Raw genomic sequence first — 13,023 nt, 5'->3', positions numbered from 1 at the left:
AAGCCTCTGACTGAAAACACATGTGGAGGTTGAGGTGGCATTGGGAGAAACTCCCAGCCTCACAGGAGAGTTCATTGGAGAGATCCACAGGGTCCTAGAATGTATACAAACCCACCCATCTAGGAATCAGCACCAGAAAGGCCCAATTTGATTGTGTGTAGCCAAGGAAGTGACTGAAAACTGGCAGAGCCCACAGCAAGTGGTGTTATTCCCTCTTGGACCCTCCCCCACATATGGCGTCACAACCCAGCTACTGGGTTGCCTCACCCTGGTGAATACCTAAGGCTCCACCCTTTACTACATAACAGGCATGCCCAAACAAACAAACAAGAAAATTGCCCAAATGAGAGAACAGTTCAAAGCTCCAGAAAAAATACGACTAAGTGACGAAGAGATAGCCAGACTATCAGATGCACAGTTCACAGTAACACTGGTTATCAGGATGCTCCAGGAACTCATTGGGTACTTCAACAGCATAAAACAGACGCAGGCAGCAATGAAGGTCACATTATGTGAAATAAAGAAAAATCTACGGGGAACCAACAGTGATGGGAAGGAAACCAGGACTCAGATCAATGGTTTGGAGCAGAAGGAAGAAAGAAACATTCAACTAGAACAGAATGAAGAAACAAGAATTCAAAAAAATGAGGAGAGGCTTAGGAACCTCCAGAATATCTTTAAATATTCCAACAACTGAATTATACGGGTGCCAGAAGGAGGAGAGAAAGAACAAAAAACTGAAAACTTATTTGAACAAATCATGAAGGACAACTTCCCCAATCTGGAAAAGGAAATGGATTTTCAGGAAGTCCAGGAAGCTCAGAGAGTCCCAAAGAAGTTGGACCCAAGGAGGAACACACCAAGGCACATCATAATTACATTAGCCAAGATTAAAATGGAGAGAATCCTAGAAGCAACAAGAGCTACGGGGACAGTCACCTACAAAGGAGTTCCCATCAGACTGTCAGCTGATTTCTCAACAGAAACCTTACAGACAAGAAGGGGCTGGAAAGAAGTATTCCAAGTCATGAAAGGCAAAGGACCTATATCCAAGATTGCTCTATCCAGCAAAACTTTCATTTAGAATGGAAGGGCAGATAAAGTGCTTCCCAGATAAGGTCAAGTTAGAGGAGTTCATCATCACCTAGCTCTTACTGTATGAAATATTAAAGGGACTTACCTAAGAAAAAGAAGATAAAAAATATGAACACTAAAATGACAATGAACTCACAGTTATTAACAACTGAACCTAAAAAAAAAGAACCCAAAACAAACTAAGCAAGTGTAGAACAGGAACAGAATCACAGAAATGGAGATCACATGGATGGTTATCAGTGGGGGAGTGGGAGGGTAGGGGAGGGGGAAAAGTTACAGAGAATAAGTAGCATAAATGGTAGGTAGAAAATACAGGGGGAGGTTCAGAATAGTATAAGAAATGTAGAAATCAAAGAACTTATTTATGACCCATGGATATGAACTGAATTGGGGGAATGTGGGTGGAAGGGGTGTGCAGGGCAGAGGGGAATAAAGGGGGGAAATGGGACAACTGTAATAGCATAATCAATAAAATATATATTTAAAAAACCCCATGAAAATAGACAAAGAAGGACACTACATAATACTTAAGGGAGTAATACAGCCCTCATAAACATATATGCACCCAACATAGGAGCACCTAAATATATAAGGAAATTCCTGGAGGACTTCAAGAAAGATATCAACAACAACATATTCATCGTAGGGGATTTGAACACCACAGTGACAACAATAGATAGATCCCCAAGCAAAGAATCAAGGAAGATATTGTAGTATTACCAACACTCTAGGTCAAATGGACTTAATTTATATATACAGAACCTTTCACCCGGAAGAAGCAAAATGCACAGTGTTTTCAAATGCATATGGAACATTTTCAAAGATAGGCCACATGGTAGGGCACAAAACAAGCCTCAGTAAATTCAAGAAAATTGAAATCATATTGAGCATCTTGTTGGATTCCAGTGGCTTGAAAGTAGAAACCAATCTCAATGAAAAATCTCAAAAACATCCAAATACATGCAAACTGATTTAGATGCTATTAAATAATGAATTGGTTGACAATAAGATCAAGGAAGAAACCAAAAAGTTTATAGAAAAAAATGAAAATGAACACACAACAGCCCAAAACCTATGGGACACAGTGAAGGCAGTCATGTGAGGAAAGTCATAGCAATACAAGCCTACCTAAAAAAAGATACAAAAACCTCAAATAAACAACCTAGTTCTACATCTGCAAGAACTAGAAGAACAACAGCAAAGCCCAGAGTGATTAGAAGGAAGAAAATAATCAAGATCAGAGCAGAATTTAATGACATAGAGTTGGAAATTGGAAAGGAGGAAGTAAAACTATCATTGTTTGCAGATGATATGATAGTGTACATAGAAAACCATATAGCCTCCACCAAAAAACTTCTCAACCTAATAAATGAATTTGGCAACATAGCAGGAGACAAAGTCAATATTCAGAAGTCAAGGGCATTTTTGTACACAAACAATGAAATATTAGAAATGGGAACTAGGAAAAACAATCCCATTTATTGTAGCAACAACAACAAAAATAAAGTACCTAGGAATAACCTTAACCAAGGAGATAAAAAACCTGTACTTGGAGAACTACAGAACACTGAAGAAAGAAATTGAGGAAGATAGAAATAAATGGAAGCATACACTATATTCATGGATTAGAACAATTTTACATCATTAAGATGTCCATACGACAATCTAGAGATTCATGCAATCCCTATTAAAATACCAATGCCATATTTCACAGTTCTAGAACAAATATTTCAAAAATTTATATGGAGCCAAAAATAACCCTGAATAGCCTCAGCCTTCTGGAGAAAGAAGAACAAAGTAGGAGGGATCACAATAGCTGATATCAAGCTATACTGCAAAGCCACTGTAATCAAAAACAGTCTGGGCATGGCACAAGAATAGACACAGATCAGTGGAACAGAGTAGAGAGCCCAGAAATAAACCTGTGTCTCTGTGGTCAATTAAATTTAAGAAAGGGAGCAGGAGCATAAAATGAGTGAAAATAGCCTCTTCAATTAATGGTTTTGGGAGATCTGGACAGGTATATGTAAACAAATGAAATAGGACACCAACTTATACCATACAACAGAAGAAACTCAACATGGGAAAGACTAAAATATAATTCGTGACACCCTAAGAATCCTAGAGGAAAACATAGGTAGTAAAATATCAGATATCCCGCACAGCAATATTTTTGCCCATATTTTTGTAGGTCAAGGCAGATAAATGAAAAAATAAACAAGTGAGACGAAGACATAGTGAAAAGCTTCTGCATAGCTAAAGAAAACATCAGAAAAATGAAAAGGGATTCAACTGTATGTGAACATATTTTCCAATGATACCTCTCCAGAGAAGGGTTTGATCTCTAAAATATGTAAAGAACTCATACAAGTCAACACCAGGAAGACAAATAATCCAATTTAAAAAATGGGCAAAGGACCTGAACAGACACTTCTTCAAGGGGGGGCATACAGAAGGCACATAGACATATGAAAGAATGCTTAACGTCACATACACAAATTCAAACCACGGTGAGATACCACTTCCCACTGGTCAGAATGGCCATCATTAACAAATCAACAAATAAGTCCTGCAAGGATGTGGAGAAAAGGGAACCCTAGTGCACTGTTGGTGGGAGTGCAACTGGCATGGCCACTGTGGAAACAGTATGGAATTTCCTCAAAAAATTTAAAATAGTACTGCCTTTTGACCCAGCAGTTCCACTGCTGGGAATATACCCTAAGAATTCTGAAACTCTAATTCAAAAGGACCTATGCACCCTTATGTTCATAAGCACAATTTACAAATAGCCAAGTGCTGGAAGCAACCTAAGTGCCCATCAGTAAATGAGTGGATCAAAAAAGTGTGGTACATTTACACAATGGAACACTACACAGCAGAAAGGAAGAAGTATCTTTATTTTTTGCAACAGCACGGATGGAACTGGAGAGCATTATGCTAAGTGAAATAAGCTATTCAGTGAAAGACATATACCATATGATCTCACTTATAAGGGGAACCTAATGGACAAAGACAGATGAGCACAGTAGAACCAGAGGCATGGAAACATGGAACAGTATGACAGTGACCAGAGGGGAAGGGCGAGGGGGATAATGGTAGAAGGAAGGGGAAGGGACTGTTTAAAGAACATGTATAAATGTTCCATAGACATGGACAACAGTGTGGGGACTGACTGTGGGAGTGGGCAATGGATTGGGTGGAGGAGGGCAAAGGGGGTCAATTGAGACAAGTATAATAGAACGACAATACAATGTTTTAAAAAATCTTATATGGCTTTATTCTTTTAAAATTTGTTGAAATTTGCTTTTTATTTGGAGAGTTTAATCCATTTACACTTAAAATAATTACTGGTAAGGAAGCATTTAGTTCTACCATCTTACTATTTGTTTTATATATATCATATTCCCCTCTCCCATTTTCTTCCATTATTGTTCTTTTGTGTTTAATCGACTTTTTTGTTACTATATTTTGATTCCTTTCTCATTTTCTTTTCTATATCATTTTAGTTATTATAGTTATTCTAAGGACTACAAATAAGTTCTTCATTTTATAACAATTTATTTTTTCAATTAATATCAGTTTAGTTTCAATAGTACACAAAAACTCTGTTCTATACAGCTCCATCTCTAACCCTTATGTTGTTATCACAACTTTATATATTATGTGATATATATTATATATAGACGTGATATGTATATATCATATATCACATCTTTATATATTATGAGCCCATGAACATCAATGTATAATTATTATATTATGCATTTGTCTCTTAAATAATATAGAAGACAAGTAGAGTTACAAAGTACAGTAATAATGACTTTTGTATTTATCTTTATTGTTGTTCTTAATTTCTTTGTATGGCTTCCAGTCACTTACTGTCTGTTGTCCTTTCGTTTCCTCGGATGGACTCCCTTTATCATTTCTTGTAACTTAGACCTCATAGCGACAGCCTGTTTCAGCTTTTGTTTATCTCGTAATGTCTTAATTTTTCTTTCAGTTTTGAAGGACAGGGTTTTTTTTTTTTTGTTTGTTTGTTTCCAGGTATTTTTTCATTTAGCAATCTGAGTATGTAATCCAATTGCCTTCTGACCTTTATAACCTCTGATGAGAAATTAGGTATTAATCTTATTGAGGATCCCTTATACGTGAAATATGTTTCTCTTGCTATTTTCATGGTAGGTTGATTATAATATGTTTTGATATGGATATCTGCGTATTTATTTGTCTTGAAACCTTTTGAATCTTCTTGAATATGCAGTTCTTGCTTTTATCAAACTTGGGTAGTTTTCACTTATTTCTTGAAATATTCGTTCTGTTCATATCTTCTTCCGGGACTCCCTGTTTTGGGTGTGTTGGTACACTTGGTGGGATCCTGCATATTTCTTAAACTGTTTATTTATTTATTTTGTTTTTCAGACCAGATAATTTTCATTGAATTTTTTTAACTTAATATATTTTAATTTTATATTTCTTATATTTATACTAACATAAAAGTAGGTTTAAACTTTATGGTTATAGTTCTCACATAACAATAAAAGCTAAAACATTTACAAATTAAAACTAAACCAATAGAATGCAAATAACCACCTTAAAAATTTATTTGTTGCAACAAATGGTGTAGTGTTTTGCCCAAAAGAAATAAATCATGAGTATTTGGTTTAGTAGCAAAAAGCTGCAGTTTCATATCCTACTTTGTAACTGTTTCTGAATGTTTTTAATTTAATAATGATGAGAACACTTGTTTACATAAGTATCTTGTTCAGAATGGAATTGGTAAATTTAAGCCTTTTTCTTCCTTTCAGTGTAATCAGAACAGAAAATTGAACAAATCTATCAAATGCCATTTTAAAAAGGTGTGACTTGACAGACTGAAAAAATGAGCAATTGCCTTTATTGAAACCTGCATTAATCACTGATGAATACAACTAGCTTTAGAATTTGGAAAAGAAACATCCTTCACTATTTATTTGCTATTATGCTTATTGTCGAGTTACTCTATATAGCAGTCTCATAACATGATGGTTTTGACTGTTATATATGGATTTTTTTCTGAGTAAACATAAGCTCCTGTCAGGTATATCATGTGTACAGCAACAGCATACTCTCACTGTTCTCATTCTCAAGTACTCTGTGTTCCTCAGGTTCAACAATTTTGTTTTGTTTTTTCAAATCAGATTTTAATTTTAAAACTTAACACTATTCTTGATGTGCATTTCACTGTCTTTGCATTTGCTAAGAATGCGTGATACATGCTATCAATCTTTGCAGCCATTTTGATTCTTCAGTTGATTCTTCCTTTCCCCAAAGAGTTTACAATGTAGACAAAAAACAGAATCTTTAGAGTTTTAATAAAGTAACCAGGATCTAGTGATTTTTCACCATTTGGTAGAATTTGTATGTAATAAATTTCTGAAAACTTCCTTTCTGTATTGTCTTTTTTGGAAGTTATAATTTTTTACTTTGTTAAAATCTCTGAATTTTTTCCCGCCTATCTGTTGTTGCTATTGAAATGCTGTGGTTGATTTTTCATTTCATTTTATTGTATGTTTTAGTTCCAGAATTTCTGGTTCCATTAAAAGTAATTAGTTTTTTCTATTCAGATTTTTATTTGTTGATGCATTGTCCTCCTGCTTTTATTAGCTCTTTGTTGTTTATGGTATCTTTGAGCTCTTTGAGTATATTTAAGATAGTGATTGAAAGTCTTTGTCTAGTAAGTCTGATGTTTGTTTTTTTCACAGTGTCTGTTAATTTTTCCTTTGAATAGACCGTATTTCTTTCTTGCCATGCTTCACAATTTTTTTTTGGGGGGGAGTGGATATTTTAAGTATTAACATCATAACTCTGGAGATTAGATTCTTCCTCCTCCTTATGGTTGGTTTTGTTGCTTTATGTGAGTTGTAGTTATCTGTTTAATAGCTTGCCTAAACAGTTTTTATAATTTTTTTGGTAATGAGTGGTCTGTGTCTTAGTCTGCCTGGGTTACCATAACAAAATGTGATAGAATAGAGCTTAATTTTTCTCACAGTTCTCAAGGCTGGAAGTCTGAGGTCAGGGTGCCAGTATGTTTGGTTTCTGGTGAGAATTCTCTTTTTGACTTGCTGATGGCCACTCTCTTGCTTTGTTCTCACATGGGGGTGGGCAGGGGAAGGGAGGGTGAGAGAGTGCTCATGCCAGCATGCACAATGTCTCTGGTGTCTCTTATAAGGGACAGTAATCCATTTTGAGGGCCCCACCGTCACAACCTAATCTAAAACTAATTATCTCCCAATGGCCCTACCTCCCCCTACCATCACACTGGGGCTTAGGGCTCCAACATTTAAATTTTGGAGAGACTACACAAACATTTAGCACATGACAGTTTCTGAGATCACTTTTTATTTAGCTGTGATCTGCTAGTATTATGAGAGAAATTTCTTTGAACATCTGGAGTAAAAAAAATAGAAATGAGAAGAAAATGAAGACAGAAAAAATATTTCCAGGTTTTGCAGGCTGGCTGTATGTTGAGGCACTCTAATGCTTAGCTAGGCTATTTATAACACTATCTTAGCCTTCAGCTCTTGCCTGTGCTGAGCCTAGAAATGAACCAGGAATTTTATAGAGTCTTCTCTGAGTGGGTATTCTAGCTTGGATATGCGCATGGCCTTCCAAGTTTCCAAAGTCTTTTTCAATGCCCTGATTTCCCAAAGAAACACTCTTCCTTGCTTTTCTTTCAGATTTTTGTCATGTATATTGTTTGCCTGAACTGTAATATTTTAACGTATTGTAGTGGGTTTTTTATTTGCCTTAAAATGTTTTTGAAGAATGCCCTCTGTATAGCTGCTTCTTTACCCCAAGAAAGTTCAAGTTGATGAAAGAAAGGGGAGTGCCTGGAGTTAGTCCTTCAGGTAGCCCCTACATAGGTCACAACTGACTAACACAAGTTTCTGGAAAACAGAGTCTCCTCTGCTGCCTTAGAACCAGGGACCTGGGACCAACTGTTGACCCTAAGCCAAGAGTGGGAAGGGAAAATGAAAATGAGGTAGAGCTTTCACACACTGTTTTTAACTTACCTTTTCTTGTTTCGGTATTTCTTGGTTGACATAAACAAACTGTTTGATTTCAGAGTTCCAACAAATTTGATTCTGGTGATTTTTGCTTAATTTTTTGTTTTTTTCTATAGAAGGTAGGGCTCTTGGTAATACTTTCTTCACCAACACCCCCTTTTTGAAGGACGTTGTGATGTCATTGAGGAAGTGTATTTTTGCTTACACTTTCTGATAGTTGCTTTGAGTGTTTGCTGTGCTTTCTCTGTAGTTTTTATCTCCACTTTGTTCTGTGCAACTTCTGCCCTGTCCTAACTGTTCTGACAAGTTTTTATTGGTATTTTGAAGCCTTTGGATTATCCCTACCTCTTCATTTAGCTTAAAATGAAGTTGCATTGTTTTAATGTCTTGTTTGACTTTTTTTTTTTTGTGGTGTTCAGGATTCAAACTATTACCTTACACTTCAAAATTTCTTTTTGGTTCTTGTAATCAACCCCTATTCTCACCCTAGTCCCCTGGTAATACTAATATTCTCTTTGTTGTTATAATTTTGCCATTTCTAGAATGTCACGTAAATGGAATCATACAGTATGTAACCTTTGAGTGTGGCTTTCACATAATGCATTTGAGATTTATTCACATTGTTTTGTATTATCAGTAATTTGTTCATTATTATTGCTGAGTAGTTTTCTATTATATGACTGTACAGTTGAAGAAACTCTGGAATGTCTTATGTTTTCAGTGATTATAAACAACACCCTTATAAATATTCATGTATAATTTTTATGTTAATATGAGTTTTCATTTCCTTTGGATAAGTACGTAGGAGCAGGATTTCTGTGTCCTAACTTTCTAAGAAACTTTAGCCTGTTTTCCATGATGGCTATATCATTTTGCATCCTCACCAGCAATGTATGAGAGTTCCAATTCTTCTGCATCCTTACCATCACTTGATATTGTCAGTATTTTGGATTTTAGTCATTCTAATGTATGGAAGTAGCATCTTTCTGTGATTGTTTTAGCACTTCTCTAATGACTGAGGATAATGAGCATTTTTTAATGTGCTTATTCTCATCTGCACATCTTTGGTGAAGTTTCTGTCAGTCTTTTTTTAAAATTTATTTTTAGAGGGAGGGCAAAAGAGGGAGAAAGAAAGGGAGAGAAATATCAGTGTGGGAGAGAAACATCGATGGTTTGCCTCTTGCACATCCTCAACCCAGGACCTGGCCTGCAAGCCATCCATGTGCCCTGATGGAGAATCAAACTGGTGACCTTTCGGTTTGTGGAATGCTGTTCAACCCACTGAACCACATTGGGCTGGATAGTTTCAGTTAAAATCTTTCACTATTTATAATTTATTTAAATTGGGTTTTGAGAATTTTTCTTATATTCTGGTTATTTGTCCTCTGTTAGACATGGTTTGCAGGTATTTTCTCCTATTATGTGGCTTTTATCTTCTCAACAGTATCTTTCAAAGAGCAATTCTTAATTTTAGTCAAGTCCATTTTGTCAGTTTTTTTAATTGTACTTTTGCTGTTGTATCTACAAATCACAAAGACTTTTTCCTATCTTTTTTTTCTAGAACAGCATTATGAATAGAATGGAAGTCATACATGTACCAGTAATTTAAAAGTTTTAGTATCCACATTTTTACAAAAGTGTAGTTAACTTAAATAGTTTTATTTAAGCTAGTATTTCAGAATGTTGTTTCAACATGTAGTCAGTAGAAATATTGTTAATGAGATACCTTACATTTTTATTTTTGTACTAAGTTCTGTTTGGTGTATATTTAATACAGCACATCTTAATACAGTTGAGACACATTTCAGGGGCTCAGTAGTCACTCGTGTCTATTGGCTACCATATTAGCACAGATCTAGAAGTTTTGTTTTTACTTTAGTCTGTTATTTATTTTGAGTTAATGTTTGTATAAGAAACAAGGGATGGATTATTATTTTACATAAGGTGCAAGGTAGGTATATTCATTTATTTAACATAAGGCTGTTCATCAGAAACTTTTTATTAAAAATTCTTCTGGGCAGTTAGAGATCTAGAGATTATCTGGGCTCTAAAACTCAACATTTAACATACTTTCTTTTTCAGCTTTATTTTATTGCCTTTCATTTCATGGTAATGTAATTTACTTTGTATTGGTTTGGCCAAAATGTCTGAATGGCTTTTTTCCATAAAATAAAGGACTTTTTCCATAAAATAAAAGACATTATGGTTATTCCCATAAAATAAATTAAAATTGGAATATTTTGAGTTTATTGGTTATCTCCTGCTATTGGCTTCTAGTGGGTAGAGGCCAGGGGTGCTGCTAAACATCTTCCACTACATCAGACAGCCCCACAGCAAAGAATCATTTAGCCAAAATGTCAATAGGACCAAGAAACTTCGCAGACCACTTTTGACACATTCCATCCTCAGTCACAGATCCTTTTCCACACACTACACAAATCTTTTTTGTGGATCAGTTGTGTTTTTACCTCTCTTGAAATAATAAAGGCAAAAGTTACTTATTTTCTTCCATCTTTAATATTAAAATGGCTACACAGAAATTCACCAATTTTGATCATTTATTAAATGTACACTGATATGACCGTTAAAGACAAATAAGCACTACTGGAATTGTTGTACAGGAAAAACGTAAGTCTTTTTGGTCAACCCACTAGTCAGCAATTTTCAAGTCATATGTATGAAATGCTCAGAAGTGCTAGGCTTTTAGTGTCTTGGCTTAATTGATACACTTATTCAGACTTAAATTATTCATTATTCTATGTACATTTTTAAGATTAATTAACCTCCCCATTCCCAAAATTTTATATAAAAATTCTTATTTCTTTGTTTCCAGGCATGTACTGGCATTGAAAATATTGATGAAGCTATTACACTGCTTGAACAGAATAACTGGGACTTAGTGGTAAGTACTTTTCAAAACTTTTTCCAGCTTCATTGAGCTATAATTGACATAATATTATGTAAGTTTAAGGTGTACAATGTGGTGATTTGATATATGGATATCTTGTGATTATAATAAGGTTAGTTAACACATCCATCACCTCACATAATTACTTTTTTTGTGTGGTGAGAACTTTTAAGATTTATTCTCTTAGCAGCTTTCAGGTAGGTAAATGAGTACAATAAAGTATTGTTAACTATAGTCACCGTACTGTGGATTATATCCCCAGAACTTGTAAGTGGAGGTTTGTACCTTTGTTCATTGCCCCTTGCCCATCACCAATCTACTGTGTTTCTGTAGTTTTGATTTTCTTTTGACTGTAGGTATAAGTGAGATCGTACAATATTTGTATTTCTCTGACTTATTCAAGTACCTTTTTTGTGTATCTGACCACTAATCAAATTTTATGAATTAAAAAAATTTTTATTTGTTTAAAGGGGAAGGGAGGGAGAAACAGAGGGAGAGAAACATTGATTGTTTGCCTCTTGCATCTGACTAACTGGGGACCTGGCCTGCAATCCAGGCATGTGCCCTAATTGGGAATCGAACTGGTGACCTTTCTGTCCACAGAACAATGCCCGCCCCACTGAGCCACACCAGCCAGGGCCCAAAATTTATGAATTCTTGAATGTGTGTGTGTGTGTGTGTGTATATATATATATATTTAATATTTTCTTTATTTATTTTTAGAGAGAGAGGGAGGGAGAAAGAGAGGGGGAGAAACATTGGTGTGTGGTTGCCTCTCATTTGGCCCGCACTAGGGACCTGGGCTGCAACCCAGCCATGTGCCCTGACTGGGAATCAAACCAACCACCCTTTGGTTTGTACCCCGCCCTCAATCCATTGAGCTACACCAATCAGGGCAGAATGTCTATATTCTTACAGTTGTTTCATTATATTGTAACTCTCTAATTGTCTAACTCTAATTTGACTGAATAAAATCTAAATGTTATATTTTTAGTATAAAGCTCATAGTTAGGTCAGTATTAAAATACTAAATTATGAATTCTTATGTGCAATTTAAATAATTTTTAAACTTTTATATTACTGTGTGTATTAAGGTTTATCTTCCCTGTAGTATTGTGATGGAGATACTTGGAAGAAGAGAATAGTCAGACTTGTCTGAATAGCTCTATTTGATGTTTCCTCCTCAGTTCCTGTGGACTTCATTGATGATTATTCCTTTCTAAAGTTGTTAAAGAAGTGACGTTCCGCTGTGAAATTATGAACTCCCTTATGAACTTCAGGCAGTTTATTATAAAAGTGGTTTAGTTTTGGTAGGTGGGTTTGGGGAGGTGGCAGGAACTCGAAGGCAAGGCCCAGTGTGCCCTGTACATTTGCAAAATTGTAATTTATTTACAGTTGCAAAGCTAACTAAAAAATGTATGACAATTTAGAGCAGTATTGGTTGTATTGGGATGACATAGATGTCCCTCATTGCCTTTTAAAAAAGTCTAAATTGCAATTTAGAAGAAGTACTAATTTTTAAAAGTCTAAACTTGAGGCATATACTTATGGAGTTAAGATTAGATATGTAGATATATTCAAGTCCATACATGGACTTACATAATCAACTATCAGTGATCTCTGTGCTTTGTGTGGATTTACTACTGTTACTCAAAATATAAAAAACATTTATTTTCAGCTTGTAAAAGTAATAATGCTTATTGTAATGAAATGAGAATAGAGCATTAACAAAGAAGCAATTAATAATCACCTTTAATCCCCTCACTTAGTAATTGTTCAACAATTATTCCACGGTATTTTCTCTTGATTATGTGATTAAAATGTTTTATACTAATGAGATTGTTCTGTTTTCCTGTTTTGTGATCTGCATTTTTCACATAACAACCTATCATGAATATTTTTCTATCCAAGGAAATGTGACAGTTCATCATTGTTAAAAATGTTTGTGTAATGTTTATATGTTATTTCATGGTT

General features: G+C 35.0%; 1 protein-coding gene across 1 annotated transcript in view; it reads left to right on the top strand.

Annotated features, from left to right (window-relative positions):
- FAF1 (Fas associated factor 1) overlaps positions 1-13,023 on the top strand; it is a 410,524-nt gene that overhangs the window by 49,362 nt on the left and 348,139 nt on the right. The window contains exon 2 of the mRNA XM_053655563.1: positions 10,975-11,043. Coding sequence (XP_053511538.1) covers positions 10,975-11,043 — 69 coding nt within the window. The remainder of the gene's footprint in view (positions 1-10,974; positions 11,044-13,023) is intronic.

Source organism: Artibeus jamaicensis, unplaced genomic scaffold (genome assembly GCF_021234435.1).
Source record: "Artibeus jamaicensis isolate MK-2021 breed Jamaican fruit bat unplaced genomic scaffold, CSHL_Jam_final scaffold_1019, whole genome shotgun sequence".
Classification (NCBI taxonomy): domain Eukaryota; kingdom Metazoa; phylum Chordata; class Mammalia; order Chiroptera; family Phyllostomidae; genus Artibeus; species Artibeus jamaicensis.
Note: the sequence above shows the minus strand (reverse complement) of the source record. Positions and strands in the feature narration are given on the sequence as shown.